This window comes from Bufo gargarizans, chromosome 2, assembly GCF_014858855.1.
Source record: "Bufo gargarizans isolate SCDJY-AF-19 chromosome 2, ASM1485885v1, whole genome shotgun sequence".
Lineage (NCBI taxonomy): Eukaryota > Metazoa > Chordata > Amphibia > Anura > Bufonidae > Bufo > Bufo gargarizans.
The window spans coordinates 102,957,207-102,980,728 of record NC_058081.1 but is presented as its reverse complement, the minus strand read 5'-3'; the positions used below and the strand labels follow the sequence as shown (position 1 = coordinate 102,980,728).

Genomic DNA, 23,522 nt, shown 5'->3' with positions numbered 1-23,522 from the left:
GCCACATATGGGGTGTTTCTGCGAACTACAGAATCGGTGTAATAAATATTGAGTTTTGTTTGGCTGTTAACCCTTGCTTTGTTACTGGAAAAAATTTATTATAATGGAAAATTTGGCAAAAAAAATAAAAAATTCAGAAATTGTATCTCCATTTGCCATTAACTGTCATGGAATACCTAAAAAATACCTAACGACGTTTGTAAAATCAGTTTTAAATACCTTGAGGGGTGTAGTTTCTAGAATGGGGTCATTTTTGGGTGGTTTCTTATGTAAGCCTCACAAAGTGACTTCAGACCTGAACAGGTCCTTAAAAAGTGGGTTTTTGAAAATGTCAAGATTTGCTTCTAAACTTCTAAGCCTTGTAACGTTCCCCCCCCCTCAAAAAAAAAAGTCATTCCCCAAATGATCCTAACATGAAGTAGACATATGGGGAATGTAAAGTAATAACAATTTTTGTAGGTATTACTATGTATTATAGAAGTAGAGACATTGAAACTTGGAAATGTGCTAATTTTTCCCAATTTGTGGTAAATTTAGTATTTTATTTATAAATTAAAATGAATTTTTTTTACTCCATTTTACCAGTGTCATGAAGTACAATATGTGACGAAAAAACTATCTCAGAATGGCTTGGATAGGTCAAAGCGTTTTAAAGTTATTCACACAAAGTGACACTGGTCAGATTTGCAAAAAATGGGATGGTCCTTAAGGTGAAAATGAGCCCGGTCCCTAAGGGGTTAAATAACTTGAAGGGTGTAGTTTCTACATTGGGGTCTTTTATGGGGGCTTTCTACTATGTAAGCCCCACAAAGTGACTTCAGACCTGAACTGGTCCTTAAAAAGTGGGTTTTGGTTAAGAATTGCTTCTAAAATTCTAAGCCTTCTAACGTCCTAAAAAAATAAACTGACATTTTCAAAATGATTCCAACATAAAGTAGACATATGGGGAATGTCAAGTAATAAATATTTTATGAGGTATCACTTTCTGTTTTAAAAGCAGAGAAATTGAAATTTAGAAAATTGCAAATTTTTCTAAATTTTGGGTAAATTTGGGATTTTTTCATAAATAAAGGTAAAATATATTTACTTAAATTTATGACTCTCATGAAGCACAATGTGTCACGAGAAAACAATCTCTGAATGGCTTGGATAAATAAAAGAGTTCCAAAGCTATTACCACATAAAGCAGACATGATCAACCTGCGGCCCTCCAGCTGTTGTAAAACTACAACTCCCAAAATGCCCTGCTATAGGCTGATAGCTGTAGGCTGTTCGGGCATGCTGGGAGTTGTAGTTTTGCAACAGCTAGAGGGCCACAGGTTGAGCATGCCTAACATAAAGTGAGATGTCAGATTTGCAAAATTAGGCCTGGCCAGGAAGGGGCAAATGGCCCGAATATTAAGTGGTTAAAGAGGTTGTCCTGTCTCAAAATCAAAATTCTGTTTTTGTGCTCCTAACACCCTTCTAAATGCATACATATGCCCCCAATACCTGTTTTTCATTTTTGTGCTTTTCTTCCTGTTTGTGCTTCAGGCTCTCCTGTGTAAAGACTAGAATGTATTGGCTTCTTTGAGACAGAGCTGATTACATTCTTCAGTTTCCTGTTTAGTTCTTTCCTAACTTTATTCATACTCAAGTTGGCTGCACTGCACAGAGATGAGTCATAGGCTGTCCCTGCCTGCTACCAGTGGCGGATCCAGAGCCTGGTCTCGGGAGGGGCACTTTCAGATTATTTTCTGTCCGCCGCCACAAAACAATGGTGCTTATAGAACAGACTCCACAGTGTAGGCTATATGTGTATAACAAACATATTTCACATGAAAACTTACAATTACTTGGCTTGGCCCTTGGGGATCTCGGACGCCACTTCCACACTTTGGCTGGGGGCTCGGTGGAGTTGATGTTGTGCTTTACCCTAATGAGAAAGATTTCATAATAAGGATTTGGAGAAGGGGCAGAGGGATAGCAGAGCAGGGAGAAGCTGGTGCTGCTACTAGGGGGTCATACCATGGGGGAGTAATAAAACCCACCATAATGCCCCCCCCCCCCCCCCCAGTAGTAATAATTCTCCTTATAATGTGACAGTGCAAAAAATACCCCCTTGTAATGCCCCCAGTTGAGCTAATGTCCCCATAGTGCCCCCATAATGTGCCAGTATAAAATACCCCTATATAGTGCCCCTAGTAAATGACCCCATAGTGCTCCACACCCTCCTTCCTCCTAGTGCCCCCCATAATGTACCAGTATAAAATGCTCCAGTAGATGCCCTCAGTGTCCCCCATAATTTGCAAGTATAAAATACCCCTTCTTAGTGCCCCCCATAGATGACCCCATAGTACTCCTCTCCCCCCTTCCCCATAGTACCCACCATAATGTGTCCCAGTATAAAATTGTACTGTACAGAGAGCCCATATAAAATACCCCTTCTTTGTGGCCTCAGTAGATGCCCCTATAGTGCCCCCAATCATGTGCCAGTATTAACAGTCCCCCCCCTGTGCCAGTAATAATAGCCCTCTATGCCAGTAATAGCAGCCCCCCCTGTGCCAGTAATAGCAGCCCCCAGTAATAACAGACCCCCTGTGCCAGTAATAACAGCCCCCAGTAATAACAGACCCCCTGTGCCAGTAATAACAGCCCCCAGTAATAACAGACCCCAGTAATAACAGCCCCCCTTTGCCAGTAATAACAGCCCCCGCCAGTAATAACAGTCCCCCTTTGCCAGTAATAACAGCCCCCGCAAGTAATAACAGCCCCCGCCAGTAATAACAGCCCTCCCTTTGCCAGTAATAACAGCCCCCTTTGCCAGTAATAACAGCCCCCGCCAGTAATAACAGCCCCCCCTTTGCCAGTAATAACAGCCCCCTTTGCCAGTAATAACAGCCCCCTTTGCCAGTAATAACAGCGCCCCCTTTGCCAGTAATAACAGCCCCCCCTTTGCCAGTAATAACAGCCCCCCCTTTGCCAGTAATAACAGCCCCCTTTGCCAGTAATAACAGCCCCCTTTGCCAGTAATAACAGCCCCCCTTTGCCAGTAATACCAGCCCCCCCTTTGCCAGTAATACCAGCCCCCCCTTTGCCAGTAATAACAGCCCCCGCCAGTAAAAGTATTGTATATAATAAAAAACAAAACAAAAAAAAACACATACTTACTTCCATGTCAGTGATGCGATGCAGGCCTCTTCTGGCCTGTGTCCCACGCTGTATGGCTCAGGCGGCGCGATGACGTCATTGCGCCGCCTGCGCCGGCCTCTGATAGGCTGCAGGCACTAGGCCGGCAGCCTATCAGAGGAAGGGAAAGGGACCCGCCTCTCCCTCCCCTACCGCAGCACAGGCAGGCATCTGTATCGCTGTCCTGAGGACGGCGATACAGATGACTGGAGATGAGCGCTTCCACAATGGAAGCGCTCATCTTCCTGTGCCCAGCCGCCGCCCTGCCGCCAGCTCGTGCCCGTTGCCCTCCCCCTGGATCCGCCACTGCCTGCTACACTCTTCAGTCTGCAATAACCACGCCTACTATACCTCCTGTGGCCATATTACTACACTCACAAATGAATCCTGCTAGAATTATATTAGTAATTTGAGTAGTGCAGGACAATCCCAATAGGCAGTTTCTGATACTTCCCTCACTGTAAGGCCGAATGCACACGGCCGTGTTCCGCGGAGCTCTGAACCTGGACAACCCCTTTAAAGGGCTTCTGTCACCCCACAAAAGTTTTTTTTGGGGGCTAGTTAAATTCCTTATACTGTGATATATGAAAATATAATAGTGTTACTTACTTTCCTTCAGCAGTTTCTTATAAAAACGAACTTTTATCATATGTAAATTAGGTCTCTACCAGAAAGTAGGGCGTCTAGTTGCTGGTAGCCACCGCAAAAAAACGCCCCCTCGTCGTGTTGATTGACAGGGCCAGCCGCGATCTCCTCCTCCGGCCGGCCCTGTCAGCATTTCAAAAATCGCGCGCCTGTGTTCATTCGGCGCAGGCGCTCTGAAGGAAACTGCTGAAGGAAAGTAAGTAACACCATTATATTTTCATATATCGCAGTATAAGGAATTTAACTAGCCCCCCAAAAAAAAAATCCACATTGATGACTTTCAGTTTGGTGGTTATTAAGTTCCATAATTCTAAAGCTGCATTGATTGTAGGCGAGAGGTGTATTTTATGCTTTAGTTCGGTCACTGAATGGAAGTAAAAGAATGATGATGGATTAGATGTCCTCATGAGATGTTTCTTAATGGAGATCCACAGTCTGTTCATATATGCAGGCTCTATAATATCTTACAATAGACGGGCACCCGAACCCCCCTCTGGAGAGGTAAGTATAGCCCTTCAGCTTGGACTCTCGGATGTTTGTCTAGCCATATATATTTAGATATAATAGATTGCAATTCCTTTAGTATTTTCATAGGGAAGGATATCGGTAAATTACGGAACAGATATAAGATCTGAGGCAATATAAACATTTTAATTGAGGCAATTCTACCCGTCCATGAGATCTCATATTTTTTTCATTCTGATTAGCTTCATTTTTATTTTTTCGCTTAAAGGCGTATAGTGGGTTGAGAGTAGGTTTGACGTAGATGTTGTGAGTTTTATACCCAATAGGTGATATATTGGTTATCCCACTGAAGGGGGTACATAGCTCTCAGTTGGGTGGTTACTGATTGCTTTAGTCCCAAAATTAAAACTTTGCATTTGGCTACGTTTAATGTATAATATGAGACTGATGTAAATCTCTCCAACACTTGCATAGCGGCTGGTAAGGAGTTAAGGGGATCTGTGAGCGCTAGTACTATGTCGTCAGCAAACAACCCAATTTTATGGCTATGACCACCAACACTAATTCCAGATATTAATGAGTGGTTCTAATTTTTTCAGCTAGTGGTTCTATCACTAGGGCAAAAATTATGGGGGATAAGGACAACCTTGCCTCGTGCCGTTGCTTATTAAAAACCTGTAAGATATAATTCCAGAAATATATACTGATGCTGAGGTTTTGAAGTACAGAAGCTTGATTGCATTTAGAATATTGGCATCAAGTCCATATTTAGAGAGTATCTCAAATAGATATCCCCAATGTACGCGATCGAACGCCTTCTCCGTATCCAGTGAAACAGAGAAGGCATCCGACCAGTCTCAGCTACATGAATAAGATCAATTATTCTCCTATAGTTTGCCTAGACTTGATGAAGCCGAATTGGTCTTTATTAATAAGATTTGAGATAATGTGAGAGATTCTGTTAGCAAAAATCTTTAAATATATGTTAAGATCTGAATTTAATAAAAAATGGGCCTAAAGTTGCCTGGTAGGTCCAGAGATTTTCCTGGTTTGGGGAGAGGAATTATAATAGCTTGCAACATTTCACAGGGAAAATCTGCTGAAAGGTTGCCAATATATGAGGGGCTAGGACAGTGATGGTGAACCTTTTAGAGACCGAGTGCCCAAACTGCAACAAAATACCCACTTATTTATCACAAAGTGCCAACACAGCAATTTAACCTAAATACCAATATAGTATATCTTTCATGTACTTTATCATTTAGCTATAATAGCTTAATAGCCTACATTCAGTGTGCTGCCTGTGCTGTTCATAGTGCGTCCTGTGCTGATGAATGGCAGGAAAAGTCTAAGGCCGGCATGCTCAACCTGCGGCCCTCCATCTGTTGCAAAACTACAACTCCCAGCATGCCCAAACAGCCTACAGCTATCAGCCTACGGCAAAGCATTATGGGAGTTGTAGTTTTACAACAGCTGGAGGGCCACAGGTTGAGCATGGCTGGTCTAAGGCATATTGGTACGCCATAGACTTTTTCCAAGGCGCGGGTGCCCACAGAGAGGGCTCTGAGTGCCGCCTCTGGCACCCGTGCCATAGGTTCGCCATCACTGGGCTAGGATGTCATAGCAGGTTTTAAATACTCATTGGCCAGACCATGGGGCCTGGGGGATTTATCATTTTTTTGCCGCTTTTATCACTGTTAATATTTCCTGTGAGTCTATGGGTTTATTTAGAATTGTCATTTATTCTCTGGCTATTTCTGGGAGTGAAATCTCCTTCAAAAAGTACTTGATCGTTTCGTTAGTAGGTTAGGGTGTAGAGGGATCATCGTTTAGATTATAAAGCGTGGAATAATAGGACGTGAAGACATGGGCTATATTTCGAGGATTTTGCTCTTTGTTGTGCAGGTTATCATATACATAGTGTAGTTTCTGTTTAGCTGCTCTAGTTTTTATCTTATTAGCGAGCATAGATCCTGCTTGTGCTGAAATATCCTCTTCTACCTCATTGTACACATCCACTAATTGATTATGTGCAGTTCTGAATTCCTCCATTTTATTTTCAATATGGGAGGTTCTGTCCCCAATTTGTGCCATATCTTTTTACAATGCTGAGAAGGCAGTGGAGATATCTTTATGTATTGATTGCTTCAGCTCAGATAAGAGGCTTCTCAGTGTAGATTCTGTGACTGGAGGGCTATTCGTAACTCTGCTGCTGGAAGGCTATGACTGTGCCTCATGAATAGATTCAAAAGAGCCTCTCATTGAAGGAGCTGCTTGCCCTTTATTGTGTAGCTGTTCTTGGTTTCCACTGGAGAATTGCAGCTTGCTGGCCGAGGAACTGTGTACTGAGGAAGGCAGGGAGGATTCTAAACGTTCGCCCTCAACTGCGGGCGCCATCTTGGATTTTGCTGGGGGCCGAAACAAAGACCACTATCTTGCTGGGTGCCGCTTCTTTCAGTTTACTGCGGCCCATATTGTGGAGGTGAGTGTGTGGGTCAGCTGTGGGCTGCATTATGGAGCAGTTTAGGGGGTTCTGGAGCGCGGTACCTGTCGGAGCTGGTGCGCTGCGTGTTCTCTTAGCTCCACATCCGACCACGCCCCCCCACCCCATGCGCACTTTTTTTTATCAAACGTGTGTTGGGCCCATCTAGCAACGTCAAGGTGGCTTCTGCAGATGGGTACCTAACGCTAACAGAACTGCCTCTGCTGGGCCTACCCTAAGCCTACAATGTTCAGGGCGGTGGTAGGAACCTGCTATATTTATACACTGCTCAAGAGCCTGGGCAGATGGGCGGGGAGAAACACATTTGATCAAAAATGTGCGCAAAGAACTTTAATTTTTTTATATATTGTAGGTATAGTACCACTGTAATCCACAATAATCCCTAGTTCTATTGTTTGCATGTGTAATGATGTGCTGCCATATGTTTTTTGTTTGCTGTATACCCATAGCCAGCCATGGACCGGAAGATGGAGATAGGGGGAGTAGCAGGGAGCAGGAAAGTGTGAATCAGGAAATCCCTAAGTTCAAGAAATAATACAAAGAAATGATATAGGGACATGCTCACCTTGATCCTGCTACTGCACAGTGATCCCTATTGAGAGGATGCACACTAACAGTACGGGTATATTTCAAGCGCAGCTTTCCCTGAACATCGCAGGCATTTGTCGGAGTCCTACGGTCCACCACTGACAGCTTTGAATTAGAGTGACTAACTATCAGGACAGAACCGCTAGCTGACAGGAAGTCAAACGAGGTGAGATATTCTTCCTTACGGTAAATCTATAAAGAAAACACAAATATTTAATTAAACAAGTAGTGTGAGAAATAAACATATTTATCCCATACAGTGAACGCAGTTGCTGTTTTTCATCGCTTCACCCCCCAAAAAACCTGATCAAAAAAATGAACACCCTACAGTGGTATCACTAAAAACTACAGATCACCCTGTAAAAAATGAGCCCTCAAACAGCTCTGCAGACTACCGGTAAATATAAAAAAAGTTATGGGGGTCAGAACATGGCGATAAAAAGAAAAAAGAAATTCAAAATGTTTATTTTTTAACCCCTTTGTGACCAAGCATTTTTCTTCCATTTTTTTTATCGACTACTTCCAAGAGTCGACTTTCCGTCTATGTAGCTGTATGAGGGCTAGTTTTTTTACGGGACAAGTAGTTTTTAATGGTGTCATTTTGGGGTACACATAACATTCTAAATTAACTTTTATTCTAACTCTTTCTGGGAGGGATATGGGAAAAAACAAACACTGGGTTTTTACTTTTTCATTTTTACAGCGTTCATTTTTTTTTCCTATTATTTTTCTTTATAAATACCATATCTTTCTCTGGGTCAGTACAATTACAGCGATACCAAATACATATAGTTGTTTTAGGTTTTACTACTTTTGCTCAATAAAACACATGGGGGAGATTTTATTTTTGAATTTGTTTTAATTGAAAAGCATATTTTTAATGGAAAAGAAAGTGTTTTTAATAGGAATTTTGTAACTTTAATAAATGTATTTTCAATCTTTTTTACTTTTTTTTTTTAACACTTAATAGTCCCAAAAGGGGACTATAACAGACAATATTCTGAGTGCTTTTAAAATACAATGCATTATCCCTATAGTGCAGCAGTGGCGAACTTATGGCACAGGCAGCGCAGCGATGGTGCCTAAAACAACCAATATCAAAGCTCCATACAGAAAGGAACTTTGATATTGATCGCTTTGAGCAGGCTGCCAGAGCATTCAGCACACTGCTTTCAAGACGTGGAGGGGGAGACTTTTGCAGTGTGCGCGATCTTCACCCAGCCAGGCAGGGTAAGCAGCCTTGCTGGGCAGTGGGCTCCCTGATAGTTTCAGAGGTGGGCAGTGGGCTTCAGATGGGATCCTAGCTCTGAGACCCCCACTGATCCCTATAACGTGCAGTCTGAAGAGCTCAGCAGAATGGTGCTTCTCTTCATTGATGAGCGCTGTAGTGAAGACAGTCTCAATATAAAGTCTATGGGATGTCTTCATCATCCTGCTAAACAGTAAGGAGAAGCAGCGCTCAGCTAGGCGCTTCAGACTGCTCATTATAGAGATCAGCGGGGGTCTCAGAGGTGCGACACCCACTATCAACACTTTTTAATGTCAGTGCTATGCCTCTATAGTGTAAAATACTCAAGGCTGGCTTGAGAGCATATGAGAGCTGAGCCCCTGCTCCTTCGGGGACCCGTGCAGCGCTTAGACTGGGCTGCCGTGAAAAGGCAGCATCCCAGGCTAAGGCCCCTTAGTGACCGCCGTAAAAAGGCGTATTGGTGGTCACTAAGGGGTCAATTATTGAGACACTTTTTACAGCTTTTAACTTTATTGTATGGAATATTAAATGGTGCCATTAGAAAGTACAACTTGTATGCAAGAAACAATAAAAAAAACATAAGAAAATCGCGCGCACGTTTTATTCTGCTGCTCACCTAAAAATGCAATTTCTTTTTATTTTTTTTACATATTTGGAAAGACTGTGTGACATATTCCTGGTTTATAAGTGATGCATGAAAGGTGGCCAAAATAAAAAAATGTCCCTTCCCTAAGGTAAGCTTATATGAGCATCTTCGGGTGGGTTCACATCACGTTTTTCCCATGCTTTTAAAGTATACAAAAACCGTATACATTAAACGGATGCCTCAGACTGATGCCATACACCATAGAGTTCCATTGTTAAAAAACTAACAAAAAAAAGTTTTTTTTACCAGACTGTGTAGGATACAAGGGCTGCTGCATTTTTTTTTTTAATCCTTTTTTTTGTAATGTATATGTCAAACAGAGGCATAAAACGTGATGTCAACCCAGCCTTATAGACTGGCATTTTATGGTAAGTGGCCTCAGTCAGATCCTGTTCAACTTCATTCAGTGGCTTGATTCACAACATATCTCACAGAAGGCCTGAATGGTAGCTAGGAATAGAAGAAATGTGGAAGGCAGAAGAATTTTGAACTGTAACTTCCCATAGGATATTTTATATATAGTACATGAAGCAAATTCACCTCATCAAAGACAGAGCAAGAGATGTCTCCACAGCGGATTGTCCCTTCCTGACCAAGTGTCACCAGATGTCTAGGATCAGATGGAGAGAAAGCAACGGAAGTTTTGCCAGCATGGAGTGGAAATAAAAAGGCCCCTGCTGACTGGCCCTTCTGAAAAGTTATTTCAAGAAGCAATATTAGAGGAAGGAAATCATATAACAACTCATTATATATGTACATCCTGAGCCAAATCTAGACCCCATACACATGACTCTGTATGTATTTTCCAGTTCACTAAACGTGGATCTGCAAAATACACATGCCGACTGTGTGCATCCCGCATTTTCCCCTTCCGCATGTGGTGCCCTATGTCAGAAATGCCTATTCTTGTCTGCAAATCGGACAATAGGACATATTCTTTTTTTTTTTTTTTCTTGCAGGGCTGTGAAACGGACATACGGACATTGTGTGATGTCTGCATTTTATTTGGTCCCCACTGCAAAAAAAAAAAAGTGGATGCGGACGAAAAATACAGTGGTGTGCATGAGGCCTTAGACAGGGTCCACACACAGGTTTTTTATTTTGCTTTGCAACATCAGAAACAACTGTCACAAAATAAAACAGAGGCATTCCAGAAGGACACACTACGTGTATATGTACTTCACGCCACTGTTACATTATTTCAAATGAAGGAACATAGGGCAAAACAACAACTGTAGAGTGAATATTAATAGTGGAAACATTCATGCAACAAAAACTGTGCATAGCCCTACTCCAAACCCCTGTACTTACGCTGGCCATGCATATAATAAAATTGATCAAACCCACTGATTTCATCAGGACTGGCTGACCATCTTATCTATGCGTATTTATATACACAGTACATCAAATCTATATTCCTCACTACTTCTCAATAATGTCCTGTATGCTGCTTCTGAGTAAGGGCTCACGCACACAGTCGTAGCCGTTTTTGCAGTCCGCAAAACAAGGATACCGGGCGTGTGCATTCCGCATTTTACGGAACTGTACATCCTGATCTCTGTAGAGATGTCCTATCGTTGTCCACAATATAGACAAGAATAGGACATGTTCTATTTTTTATTTTTATTTTTTGCAGCCCCACTGAAATGAATGGATCCGATCCGCAAAAAGTACGGATCAGATGCGGACCTAAACCACGGTCTAATTCAGAATTAGGCTCTTTTCACACGAACGTATTTTGTTTCCGTGTCCGTTCCGTTTTTTTTTTTCTTTGCGGATTGGATGAGGACCCATTCATGCATCCGTATATGTCCATTCAGTAGCCCCTTTGCGGACAAGGATAGGCATTGTTACAATGGATCCGCAAAAAAAAAAAAGGATGCAATATGGATGCCAAAAGGACATCATCCGTATTTTTTGCGGATCAGTGTTTTGCGGACCAAAAAACACATACGGTCATGTGAATGTTGCCTAAGATAGAGTTAGGCTGTGCCTATGTGCATTCTTTGGGCAGACATCGTGACAGCCAGCCTCCAGCTCATGTAATACATGTAGTCTGCAGAGCGAAAAAACTGCTAAAAATATCAGATGCAAGTCATATTATGGTTAGTGGTTCGGAGAGAGCACACCAGGGACAGCAAATAGCTTTGAATTCAATCTTTATTTTACCAGTGGTACAATTTCATAACATTTATTGCCTATTGCAACGTTTAGGGCCCAGTTCGGTGCCCTTGCAGTGGAAAGGATATGACCGGCCTCACAGCTTGACAAAGGGCTCCGAACTGGGCCCGAAACGTTGCAATAAGCAATAAATGTTATGAGATTGTACCACTGGTAAAATAAAGATTGAATTCAAAGCTATTTGCTGTCCCTGATGTGCTCTCTCCGAACCACTGATACAAGCTACTGATTTAACTCCTTGGGTGGAAGGAGGAATCTGTCAAGACGTGTCCTGAGGTCTCACAGTGATTAGAATATAATGGTTAGTGGTGTCCCTGATGTACACACAGGGCAGCTCATTCTAAACAGTTAAAGGGAACCTGTCACCGGGATTTTGTGTATAGAGCGGAGGACATGGGTTGCTAGATGGCCGCTAGCACATCCGCAATACCCAGTCCCCGTAGCTCTGTGTGCTTTTATTGTGTAAAAAAAACAATTTGATACATATATAAATTAACCTGAGATGAGTCCTGTCCCTGACTCATCTCACGTACAGGACTCATCTCAGGTTAATTAGCATATGTATCAAATCAGGTTTTTTTTACACAATAAAAGCACACAGAGCTATGGGGACTGGGTATTGCAGATGTGCTAGTGGCCATCTAGCAACCCATGTCCTCAGCTCTATACCCAAAATCCAGGTGACCGGATCCCTTTAACTGAAAGTATAGGTACGCTTTATATACATCCAATTGCCTTCTTCTCTGGCAGATACACTGCCGCAATCTTTGTCTGCACGTTCGGCAAGCTTTAGTACTTACAGAGTGCCAGTTGCTATAGTCACACACAACATACGCCAACATTAGAAATGTAATGAGACTAATACTCACCAAATCCCACAACCCAACATTACCGCAGAGGTCTCCGGCTGCTACAAGTGTTTGTGTATTTGATGGGTGAACTGCTGTAGAGCAAACGGCAGCAGGATGAATTTGGGCAACAGTCCCTTTCTCCAGTGTCAGACATTTCAGAATGCTTTTATAGCTAAAATCAAGAAAGCAGAGTTATAACATTGTTCACATCTCTGCTGTTTGCTAGCCCTGGAGGCATATGTCAGGAGTAATCCACATCCTAGACCTTCGAAGGAAGACTGCAATGTATACAGTGGCATATGTTTCCCAGGATCCCAACTTCTGCCACAAAACAAATTCTACATTTTTCCAACCAGCACCTGGATCTGAATACTTTTGTAATTAGCATAGCCACTGAGTTTTTCAATAAAAATAAATATGTATAGCGCCACCTGCTGTTTGGTCTTTTCCTTCTTTTTTGTCCGTCTCCCGTTCACTGGTTAAACGTGCTCAGTTTAAAGAGGCACCAGGATCAACCCTAATGAACCAGGCATATAGCCTACTAGGGTTGATGTAGCTGAGTTAAAAACAATACCTGTATATTTTTTTTTTTTCTTGTGGGTGGTGGCGTTGTGGAGAAATTTACACTTATTTTTATGCAAATGAGCTATTGGAGCACCGAGAGGTGGGCTCATGCAGGTTGAGGGAAGGAGGTGCATTTGAAGTAATATAGGAGTCTGTATTGAGCACCAGGGGCGTCGCTGGAGTGGTGCTCAAAGTGCTAAAGCCCGCCTCTTGGTGCTCCAATGGCTCATTTGCATGATCAATCATAGCATAACCCCTTTAAAAATGTATACTGTGCGGTAAAGCTTTTTTTTCTTCTTTTAATTGTGTATTTGCCTCTCTGTATAGGAAAGCATAATCTAATATAATATTCTTATTACCTAAAGGACACTCTTGGCATACAATGGATGCATGGGGCTTACACATTTATTCAGTGGGAGCAGAGAGCTTTCCCACGACATATGCCGAATGTGAAGAAAAAACAAAACATGAACATAGCCTTGACCACTAAAAACAGTGTGGCAGCCATGACATAAAAGCATTCCCATGTCTGAGTTCAGGAAAAATTCTCAACATACATGTAAATATGAAGGCAAATTTCTATTAATGTGCCCAATGTAAGAGTGACAAGCATTATACAGACTATTAGGTCCTACCTTGTGAGCCTTTGGCATTTAAACTTTAAAGGTATGGGAAACTAAATGCAGGGAGAGAGAATAAAAGTAGTTATTTACAGTTTCCCAGGACTAAGTAGATACTGTAAGTCATAAACTAGATGCCAATTGTACACACCTTGCCTATACTAATGGATTTCCACGTGTCCTGGAAAGATTTCCAAGCCCAATCATCCACCTGGTTTGTGGGAAACATCTTGATAGGTCCCGTAGGAATCTCTGGCTGCAAATAACATAAAAATGAGTCAAATCATCTGGAATCGTTGAGTGTACGTCAATTCAATATTTTTTTGAGCACCAAAAGGAGTAAAATTCCAGAGTCACAATTAATTTGTAACTTCTTTGCTTCAATTTTGTTTGCCGCAAAAGTATTTCATTTGCAATGGGAAGTGTTATCACCAGGTCACCGGTACAGCCATGGGGACGGCATGCGCACCTAGTTTTGCAAATGTATTTTTAGGTTGGTGAGAAGACACAAAGGTATTCACGGAGGAGTTGAGTTTGTACACCAGTCACATTTTATTTTGGGGTAGATGAATCGATGTATTACTTTTATGGGTAGGCACTATGGGATTTCGCACTGCAATAAATTTGTGAGAACACAATTACGTGCCTGGATTTGAGGATAATACTTGCGCCTGGTGGCAGTGTCCATACTGAGATTTTCAGGAAACCTACACCTACTAATAAGCATATACAAGCATATTTTTCCAGCTCACCAAATCTTTTCCCATGCATGGAACAGACCGGACCAGTCCTCACTTGAAACACGAAGAAAAAGTGAAGTTCCAGCATTCAGGATAAAACCTAGATGTTTTCTTTATTCATAATGGTCACAATTCACATACATGGACAGCTTCTCCCTCCACCGCTAGGTGAGGGAGAAGCTGTCCATGTATGTGAATTGTGACCATTATGAATAAAGAAAACATCTAAGTTTTATCCTGAATGCTGGAACTTCTATTTTTCTTCGTGTACACCTACTAATAATCTGTTGTACTGGGATAGTCGGGAAAGTTATCATCCACCAACACTGAAAAAAGTACCAATAGGACAATACTTCAGAGCAACCAGGTATTGCTCCGAGCAGTCATAGTTTCAAACAGAATGTAATCTTCTGTTAAGAGCAAGAGGCTATCCGAACAAAGTCTTGCACAGGGCATATTCCAGGGCCTGGGCTATTCACTGCATCGATTAATTAAAGGTAAAAATCAAAACACAAGTTGAGGATTAAAAAGGTATGTTGTGTTTGTACGGTTAACCAACAACATCAAAACATGAATAAGGTATTGAGACGTCACTGGCATTTGTTAACATGCACACGAATGTTACATTTTTAGCACCAATTAAGGTCTATGCGGCTATTTACAAGGCCGTTTTTCCTATTATCGTTTTTTTCCTATTTTTTGTCGTTTTCATGGTCAGAGGGACCCCATTTAAAACAATGGGACTGTTTTAACACCCATGGATGGGGTGTTTTTTTTCCGGCCTAAAAAAAAATTATTACAATTGAGGACCACTATGGAAGACATTATTACTGCTGGGGGCCACTATGGGGGACATTATTACTGCTGGGGGCCACTATGGGGGACATTATTACTGCTGGGGGCCACTATGGGGGACATTATTACTGCTGGGGGCCACTATGGGGGACATCAACATCATTAACACCAACGCCATCAATCACAAACAGACAAGGTAGGAACCTTCAGCTGGTGGATAGGTCACCTCTCTATTTTAAAGCAATCAATCAAATGTGGTTGAAGTCCAAAGTGGTGGGATCCTACCCCTGTGGTTGATGTTCATTTTGCTGCTATATGCAGACAACCAAGGAATTTATCAACCCCAATAATAACACAAATACCAAGTATGGGCTGGTTCACACAAATTATTTTGAAATACACACTTAAAAAACCAGCGTGGAATACACGTCTTGACTTCAATACAAACTACAATTTTCAACTTGAGGTTTTTGAAGCCAAAAAACATGTGGAAAACACACAAAAAAGCATGACCTTGCTGTTTTAATTTCAATGGGAGATTCCGCACTGATTCTGCCCCAAGATAGGGCACCCTGCAGCTTTTTTACGCGTGTATAAAAGAAGCAAGTGCTGCCTCCCAATGAAATGAATGGGAGGCTGTTTTGAGGTGTTTTTGGAGCTGATTTGAAGCCGATTTTGAGGGAGAAATGCTCCAAAATCAGCGACAAAAAACTCAGCGTGAACTGGCCTTACGCAAATTTATCAAGTCTTTTACATAGCAAAAAGTGTGTAAAATATAAGAGTGAAACTGGATCGCACATCCTCAATACTATGCTTCTCAGAACAATTTGTCGTATACCGACCCCTATGTTGCATGCTAGTTACAATTTTGTCAAAAAGCATAGGCTCATGCTGGGTCCCGCTGCCTGCTGGTGCGGTGCTGCGGCGCCGGTGGTCACTGCTCAGCGCTGCACCCAATTTAGAGTAGCTTCCCATTTAAAGAGGCAACCTTGTTGTGGCAAGTGGGCCGGTGCTGTTTGATCAAATTGTATACTAATGCCTCATGTACAGCATGCAACATAGGGGTAGGTATATGATAAGTTGCGCTGAGAAGCGGTTAATTATGCTGAGAAGCAGTTATTAGATAAAAGCATAGTATTGAGGATGTGGGATACAGTTTCACTCTTATATTTTACACGTTACATATCACAAAGTACTTGCCCTAAGGGTCCATTCACACATCCTTGTTCTGGGTCTGCATCCGTGCCTAAATTTTGCAGAACGGACGCAGACCCATTCATTTCAATTGGGCTGCAAAAGATGTGGACAGCATGCCAAGTGCTGTCCGCATCCTTTGTTCCGTTCTGCGGCCCCACAAATAAGATAGAGCATATTTTATACAAAATGCATATGGGCGGTATCCGGACGTGTGAATGAACCCTAAGATATAAATGTTGGCAAGACTAAACAAGGTGACGTATTTCAAAACACCCGAGTACAATTAACCCTAAAGATGATACAACCCTATCAAGACACATTAGATACTTTAATGGAGAATATACTAAATGCTTGAAGTCTTGGAGAATAACGCGGGAGTAACGCAGAAAAAACTTGGACCTAGACGTGGCAACATTGATGTAATGCTTCTCCAAGAAGAATCCAGACGGAAATATCGGTTAGGCTACTTTCACACACGCGTTTCAGTCATGGATCTGCACAGACGGATCCGTTCAGATAATACAAACGTCTGCATCCATTCAGAATGGATCCATTTGTATTATCTTTAACATAGCCAAGACAGATCCATCTTGAACACCATAAAGTCAATGGCGGACGGATCAGTTTTCTATTGTGTCATAGAAAACGGATCCGTCCCCATTGACTGACATTGTGTGTCAGAACGGATCAGTTTGGCTCAGTTTCGTCAGACGGACACCAAAACGCTGCAAGCAGCGTTTTGGTGTCCACCTCCAAAGCAGAATGGAGACAGAACGGAGTCAAACTGATGCATTCTGAGCGGATCCTTTTCCATTCAGAATGCATTAGGGCAAAGCAAAACTGATCCGTTTTGGACCACTTGTGAGAGCCCTGAACGGATCTCACAAACGGAAAGCCAAAATGCCAGTGTGAAAGTAGCCTTAGAAAGCCTCAGCCCAAAAGGTCTCAATGAGGGCTTTTCATATGCCTCATTTTTGTAATTATGTTTAAAGATCGTCAGAACTAACAGAGATATTAAATAAGAGAACACATTACTATCGCAATATCTTGGTCATTAGAGCCGTGGTCTGTGTACCCACAATAATCAATGATTCACAAATAGGATTGCTCAAAATAAGATAAGTGTATTATAAGAAAATTACTTACCTTTCTCCAACCACTGAGACAGACCTCCTAATAAAAAAAAAAAAGTTTTGGAAAAACGCTAAGGAGGGACATTATACATTTTGCATTGTCAAACTGCTAATAAGAGAGATGCAACATAGTAATGTATAATATATATACAGGTGATACTCGAAAAATTTGAATATTGTGCAAAGTTCATTTATTTCAGCAATGCAACTTAAATGGTGAAACTAACATATGAGAGACTCATTACATGCAAAGTGAGATAATTCAAGCCTTTATTTGTTATAATTTGGATGATTATGGCTTACAGCTTATGAAACCCCAAAGTCACAATCTCAGGTCCCCTTTGCTTAGGGGATATGGATTAATTAGCTGACTAGAGTGTGACACTTTGAGTCTAGATTATTGAGCCTTTTCACAATATTCTAAATTTTAAGTTGCATTAATGTAACTCCTTAAGGTGCATTACTGAAATAAATGAACTTTTACACAATATTCAAATTTTTCGAGTTTCACCTGTATAGTCATACATAACTTTCAGAAACTGAAACTTTCAGAAACTGTGAAAGTGATCTTGACATTAAATCAGAAGATACAAGTTTTAAGGGATGACCCACGGGAGTCATGGGACAGCCGCTGACACTTGTCTGCCTTCAGGGGAAGGAGCGGTGGGCGCCTGCACATCCATGCTGCATCCCTAGCTCATCTCGCGCATGGGAGTCACGGGACAGCCGCTGACACTCATCTGCCTTCAGGGGAAGGAGCGGTGGGCGCCTGCACATCCCTGCATCCAATCACATTCTCCTGTGATCTGTGCAGGAACTACTGGAGCAGACTACATACCTGCTTATACACTACTCACAAAAAGATAGGGATATTGTTGGTGAAATTTCAGGATGAACGTAAAATGCACTCTAACCTTTACAGGTGAACCTAATGTGACCTTTCCTAAAGTCTTGAATGCACATGCCTAACTGTTAAATTTTTCAGTACTTTTTGCACAACGTGTTGTTCTCTAACAGGAGCTTAACGACAAAATTCACAACAGTTTTTTGATCCATGAATCGCCCAAAAATGTTCTGGGTCAGTTAGAATTTGTATTTAAACAGTCCTCCTAATTATGCTGTTCACATTTTGACATCATGAGACCTAGATAACACCTAACAATTGATGAACAGTACCTCGCCATTGTGAGTTTTCAAGCAGGATGTTCTCAGACGGAAGTGGTCACTGAGCTAAGAGTGTAACAAAGTGTCATCAGCAGCTTGCAACAGAGATAGAGACTGAAAGAGTCACAGGCATAGAAGTGGACATCCTTTGGCCACATTCCACACTGATGACCGCTTCATTGTGAACAGTGTTATGCGGAATCAGATGATGAATGTTACACAACTCCAGGCACATTTAATGGAGGCGAGAGGTACCATTTGAAACCGTTTACATCAGCATTTTCTAAGTGCTAGATGACCCGCAAGGGTACATGACCACAGGCGTCATCGTCTTGCATGGGCTAGGCAGCATCTATGCTGGATGAGGGACCAGTGGGCATCAGTGATGTTCACTGATGAAAGTTTATTCACGCTGAGCAGAAATGATGGTCGTCAATGATGTCAAGGAGAGCGCTATGCATCAGCCACTGTTTGCCTTTGGTGGTGGTGGTGTTACAGTGTAGGCAGGTGTGTCGAGTCAATACAGAACTGCCCTACACTTTGTAAATGGTACAGTAATCCAGTACAGTAATGGTACAATAATCCAGTCATTGTGCCTCTGCATGAACAACATAGGCCTAATTTCATCTTCATAGACGACAATGCGCCAGCTCATCGAGGTCGCATTATTAGGCAACAGCTGCTTGAGACTGGGGTACCTCAAATGGAGTGGTCTGCACTTTCTCCAGACCTGAATCCCATTGAAAACCTATGAGATCAGCTGAGTCGCTGTGTAGAGGCTCGTAACTCTGCACCCCAGAACCTCAATGAGCTGAGGGCCGCCCTTCAAGAAGAGTGGGATGCCATGCCTCAGTAGACATTAAGTCTATCCTCATGATTATCATTTCCCATTAACCCCTTTAAATGTGTGTAACACAGTTGGGTGTCTGCTTTTTGGAATGCAGGTGCTATGGTGAAGACGTGGAAGCATTTTGATCCTTCATAGAGAATTCAGTAGGTGTTTTCTATCTACAAAACAGATGACAGTAGCATAGAAGCCATCCTTATGGTAGGCCATCAATATTAGACTGGTGGTTTGGACTCCCGTTTAACTGGTTGAAATGGCCACACACCAGATTCCCCTTTGTTTACCGGACAAGCACATTTAATAGCAGTTGTGTCTGGTGTTACAGAGATCCCCATTCAAGCAAATGGAACGGAGCTGAAATACCAGGCACAGCCACCTGCACCCTTCAATCAGATGAATAAAGAGGGTGCAGGTAGGTGACTTAAGGTCCATCCATTTATATCACAGGAGGTGAAAATGTTATGCCTCTAATAAGGATAATTATGTACGGGTGCAATATGACAGTCTATGAAACTTACGTCTGTCACAACTTTTTTTTTTGCCTCCATTTCTAATAGTACTTTTCCTTGAATCCTCTTGGACCGGCGTGTCTCTAAATAACTTTGTGGCTTCTCTCTGATAAAAAGAAAAAAATATGTTCACATGAAGATTTGAAATAACCTACCAGCCTACTAGAAGGATGCAAACAATGGTACTGGAGGTAATGCGATAACCTTAATTTAGACCTCTAGAGTGCAGATCATCTATGTACAACACTACCAAGGCATCACAACTATGAACATTTAGTTCAGAATCTGGTTTATTAGGCAAGCCCAATACAACAACAACATGTTTCGGGGCGCCAGGGCCCCGTTGTCAAGTTACAAAGACAGCAGAATAACCAGAAGTGGGACCCGCACCTATCAGACAATGGGGGCATATCCTAGCGCAGTAATGGCTAACCTTGGCACCCCAGCTGTGGTAAAACTACAACTCCCAAGATGCCCCCCTTGCTTGGTTGCTCTCAGAACTCTAGAAGTAAATGGAGCATGCTGGGAGTCGTAGTTTCACCACAGCTGGAGTGCCAAGGTTAGCCATCACTGTCCTAGCGATATGCCCCCATTGTCTGAGATGGGAAAACCACTTTAAGAATAACGACCAGGTTGAAAAATATCCGGTATAGTAAGGACCCAAACTCAATGCGTTTCGCTCATGGCTTCTTCAGGAGGTAACATTATATATCATATATCCACAAATTACATGACATGTCCTATTCTTGTCCGTATGTGGATTGCACATGGAAGGTCCATATTTTGTGGATCTGTGGTTTGCCGACCACAATAGGACACAATAGGGCATGTAGCCCAAGTAAGAGTACGAGTTCTTGAAAAACAAACCTTTGTGGTGGTAGTTTTGGGGTGTCAGTAGTGAGGATTAGGTGAAACTAGGGAAATTAATTATCTAGCTAGATCAGGTTTATTTCTATTGGTTGCCCAGCTACACCTACACATCACATGAACTCAAGCGGGGATGATTATGACAATCTATAAATTACGAGATCTTATGGTGAGGCAGGAAGGTTATTAACGTGGCTGCAAGTGGTTTGGACAGCTCATATTTTCCAATATGCACAGATCAAGCACATTTGTAATTCCCACACTGAGGGTCTCTCTAAGGCAGAGCAACTACAGAAATCAGATGGCTTAGTGCAAACAAACGATAATTATTTCCCTACAGGCCATACATAGTCGTACTTGGGACACTACGCATGATAAATGGGCATTTAAAAAATGGGAAGTTGAACTGGAAGCCACAGAGATGACCTCCATAACTTGTGACAATAGTGTGGAGACAGCACATCGAAGACGGCATATGACTTCAATTAAACATTTATTTTACCAGTGGTACAGTCTCAGAGTTACATTTATTGCTTGTTGCGATGTTTCTGGCCCAGTTTGGTGCCCTTTATCAAGCTAGAAATGCAAAAACAAGGGACATATATAAATATGAGTATCAAAAATACAAATATTTTCAAAATTTATCATAATGTACAGTATTTCATCCATAACATGAGGAAAGATATGGTATGTCTGTGTGGGTAACACGGGCTGAAGGGTATATGAAAAAACATGATTGAATCAATAAGAAACTGAGAATTAAATGACATGATTGGAGAACATGACCGTACAGTGGGATGCGAAAGTTTGGGCAACCTTGTTAATCGTCATGATTTTCCTGTATAAATCGTTGGTTGTTACGATAAAAAATGTCAGTTAAATATATCATATAGGAGACACACACAGTGATATTTGAGAAGTAAAATAAAGTTTATTGGATTTACAGAAAGTGTGCTATAATTGTTTAAACAAAATTAGGCAGGTGCATAAATTTGGGCACTGTTGTCATTTTATTGATGCCAAAACCTTTAGAACTAATTATTGGAACTCAAATTGGCTTGGTAAGCTCAGTGACCCCTGACCTACATACACAGGTAAATCCAATTATGAGAAAGAGTATTTAAGGGGGTCAATTGTAAGTTTCCCTCCTCTTTTAATTTTCTCTGAAGAGTAGCAACATGGGGGTCTCAAAACAACTCTCAAATGACCTGAAGACAAAGATTGTTCACCATCATGGTTTAGGGGAAGGATACAGAAAGCTGTCTCAGAGATTTCAGCTGTCTGTTTCCACAGTTAGGAACATATTGAGGAAATGGAAGACCACAGGCTCAGTTCAAGTTAAGGCTCAAAGTGGCAGACCAAGAAAAATCTCCGATAGACAGAAGCGACGAATGGTAAGAACAGTCAGAGTCAACCCGCAGACCAGCACCAAAGACCTACAACATCATCTTGCTGCAGATGGAGTCACTGTGCATCGTTCAACAATTCGGCACACTTTACACAAGGAGATGCTGTATGCGAGAGTGATGCAGAGGAAGCCTTTTCTCCGCCCACAGCACAAAAAGTGCCGCTTGAGGTGAGCTAAAGCACATTTGGACAAGCGAGCTTCATTTTGGAATAAGGTGCTGTGGACTGATGAAACTAAAATTTAGTTATTTGGCCATAACAAGGGGCGTTATGCATGGAGGAAAAAGAACACAGCATTCCAAGAAAAACACCTGCTACCTACAGTAAAATATGGTGGTGGTTCCATCATGCTGTGGGGCTGTGTGGCCAGTGCAGGGACTGGGAATCTTGTCAAAGTTGAGGGACGCATGGATTCCACTCAGTATCAGCAGATTCTGGAGACCAATGTCCAGGAATCAGTGACAAAGCTGAAGCTGCGCCGGGGCTGGATCTTTCAACAAGACAACGACCCTAAACACTGCTCAAAATCCACTAAGGCATTTATGCAGAGGAACAGTACAATGTTCTGGAATGGCCATCTCAGTCCCCAGACCTGAATATAATTAAAAAGCTGTGGTGTGACTTAAAGAGAGATGTCCATGCTCGGAAGCCATCAAACCTGAATGAACTAAAGATGTTTTGTAAAGAGGAATGATCCAAAAAACCTTCAACCAGAATCCAGACTCTCATTGGAACTTACAGGAAGTGTTTAGAGGCTGTAATTTCTGCAAAAGGAGGATCTACTAAATATTGATTTCATTTATTTTTTGTGGTGCCCAAATTTATGCACCTGCCTAATTTTGTTTAAACAATTATAGCACACTTTCTGTAAATCCAATAAACTTCATTTCACTTCTCAAATATCACTGTGTGTGTCTCCTATATGATATATTTAACTGATATTTTTTATCGTAACAACCAATGCTTTTTACCGGAAAATCATGACGATTAACAAGGTTGCCCAAACTTTCGCATCCCACTGTATGTACTGAATAACATGATTACAGGAAATAGTTTCAGACACAGAATGGTATAGATTACATATATCAAGAGTGACAAACTATCCAAATTGATTGGAACAGGTGGCCAAAGAGGATAATATAAGTTAGTCTAGATGCTTATAGAGGGTTGTAATAACTCTGATTCAAGCAGTAGGCCAGCCAAGAAATATAATACAAATGAGAAATTTAGTAACACTAAAGTGGATAGCTCACCTTCATTATGGTATGGAACTGGTGCTCTAGTCCAAAAACTGATCACCCAATCAGTATAAGGAGATTTAAATTAAAATAGTGTGAGACTGGCACTCAATTATGTGGATCACACAGAACGTGGCAATTTATT

The 23,522-nt window shown here is 41.7% G+C and overlaps 1 protein-coding gene across 2 annotated transcripts in view; it reads right to left on the bottom strand.

The window, feature by feature from the left end:
• WDR76 (WD repeat domain 76) overlaps window positions 1–23,522 on the bottom strand; it is a 93,538-nt gene that overhangs the window by 17,913 nt on the left and 52,103 nt on the right. For both annotated transcript variants that reach the window (XM_044279335.1, XM_044279337.1), the window contains exons 12-18: window positions 19,875–19,971; window positions 17,359–17,385; window positions 13,632–13,736; window positions 13,496–13,536; window positions 12,315–12,468; window positions 9,805–9,954; window positions 7,347–7,561 (exon numbers count right to left, since the gene is read on the bottom strand). In XM_044279335.1, the coding sequence (XP_044135270.1) occupies window positions 7,347–7,561; window positions 9,805–9,954; window positions 12,315–12,468; window positions 13,496–13,536; window positions 13,632–13,736; window positions 17,359–17,385; window positions 19,875–19,971 (789 nt within the window). The remainder of the gene's footprint in view (window positions 1–7,346; window positions 7,562–9,804; window positions 9,955–12,314; window positions 12,469–13,495; window positions 13,537–13,631; window positions 13,737–17,358; window positions 17,386–19,874; window positions 19,972–23,522) is intronic.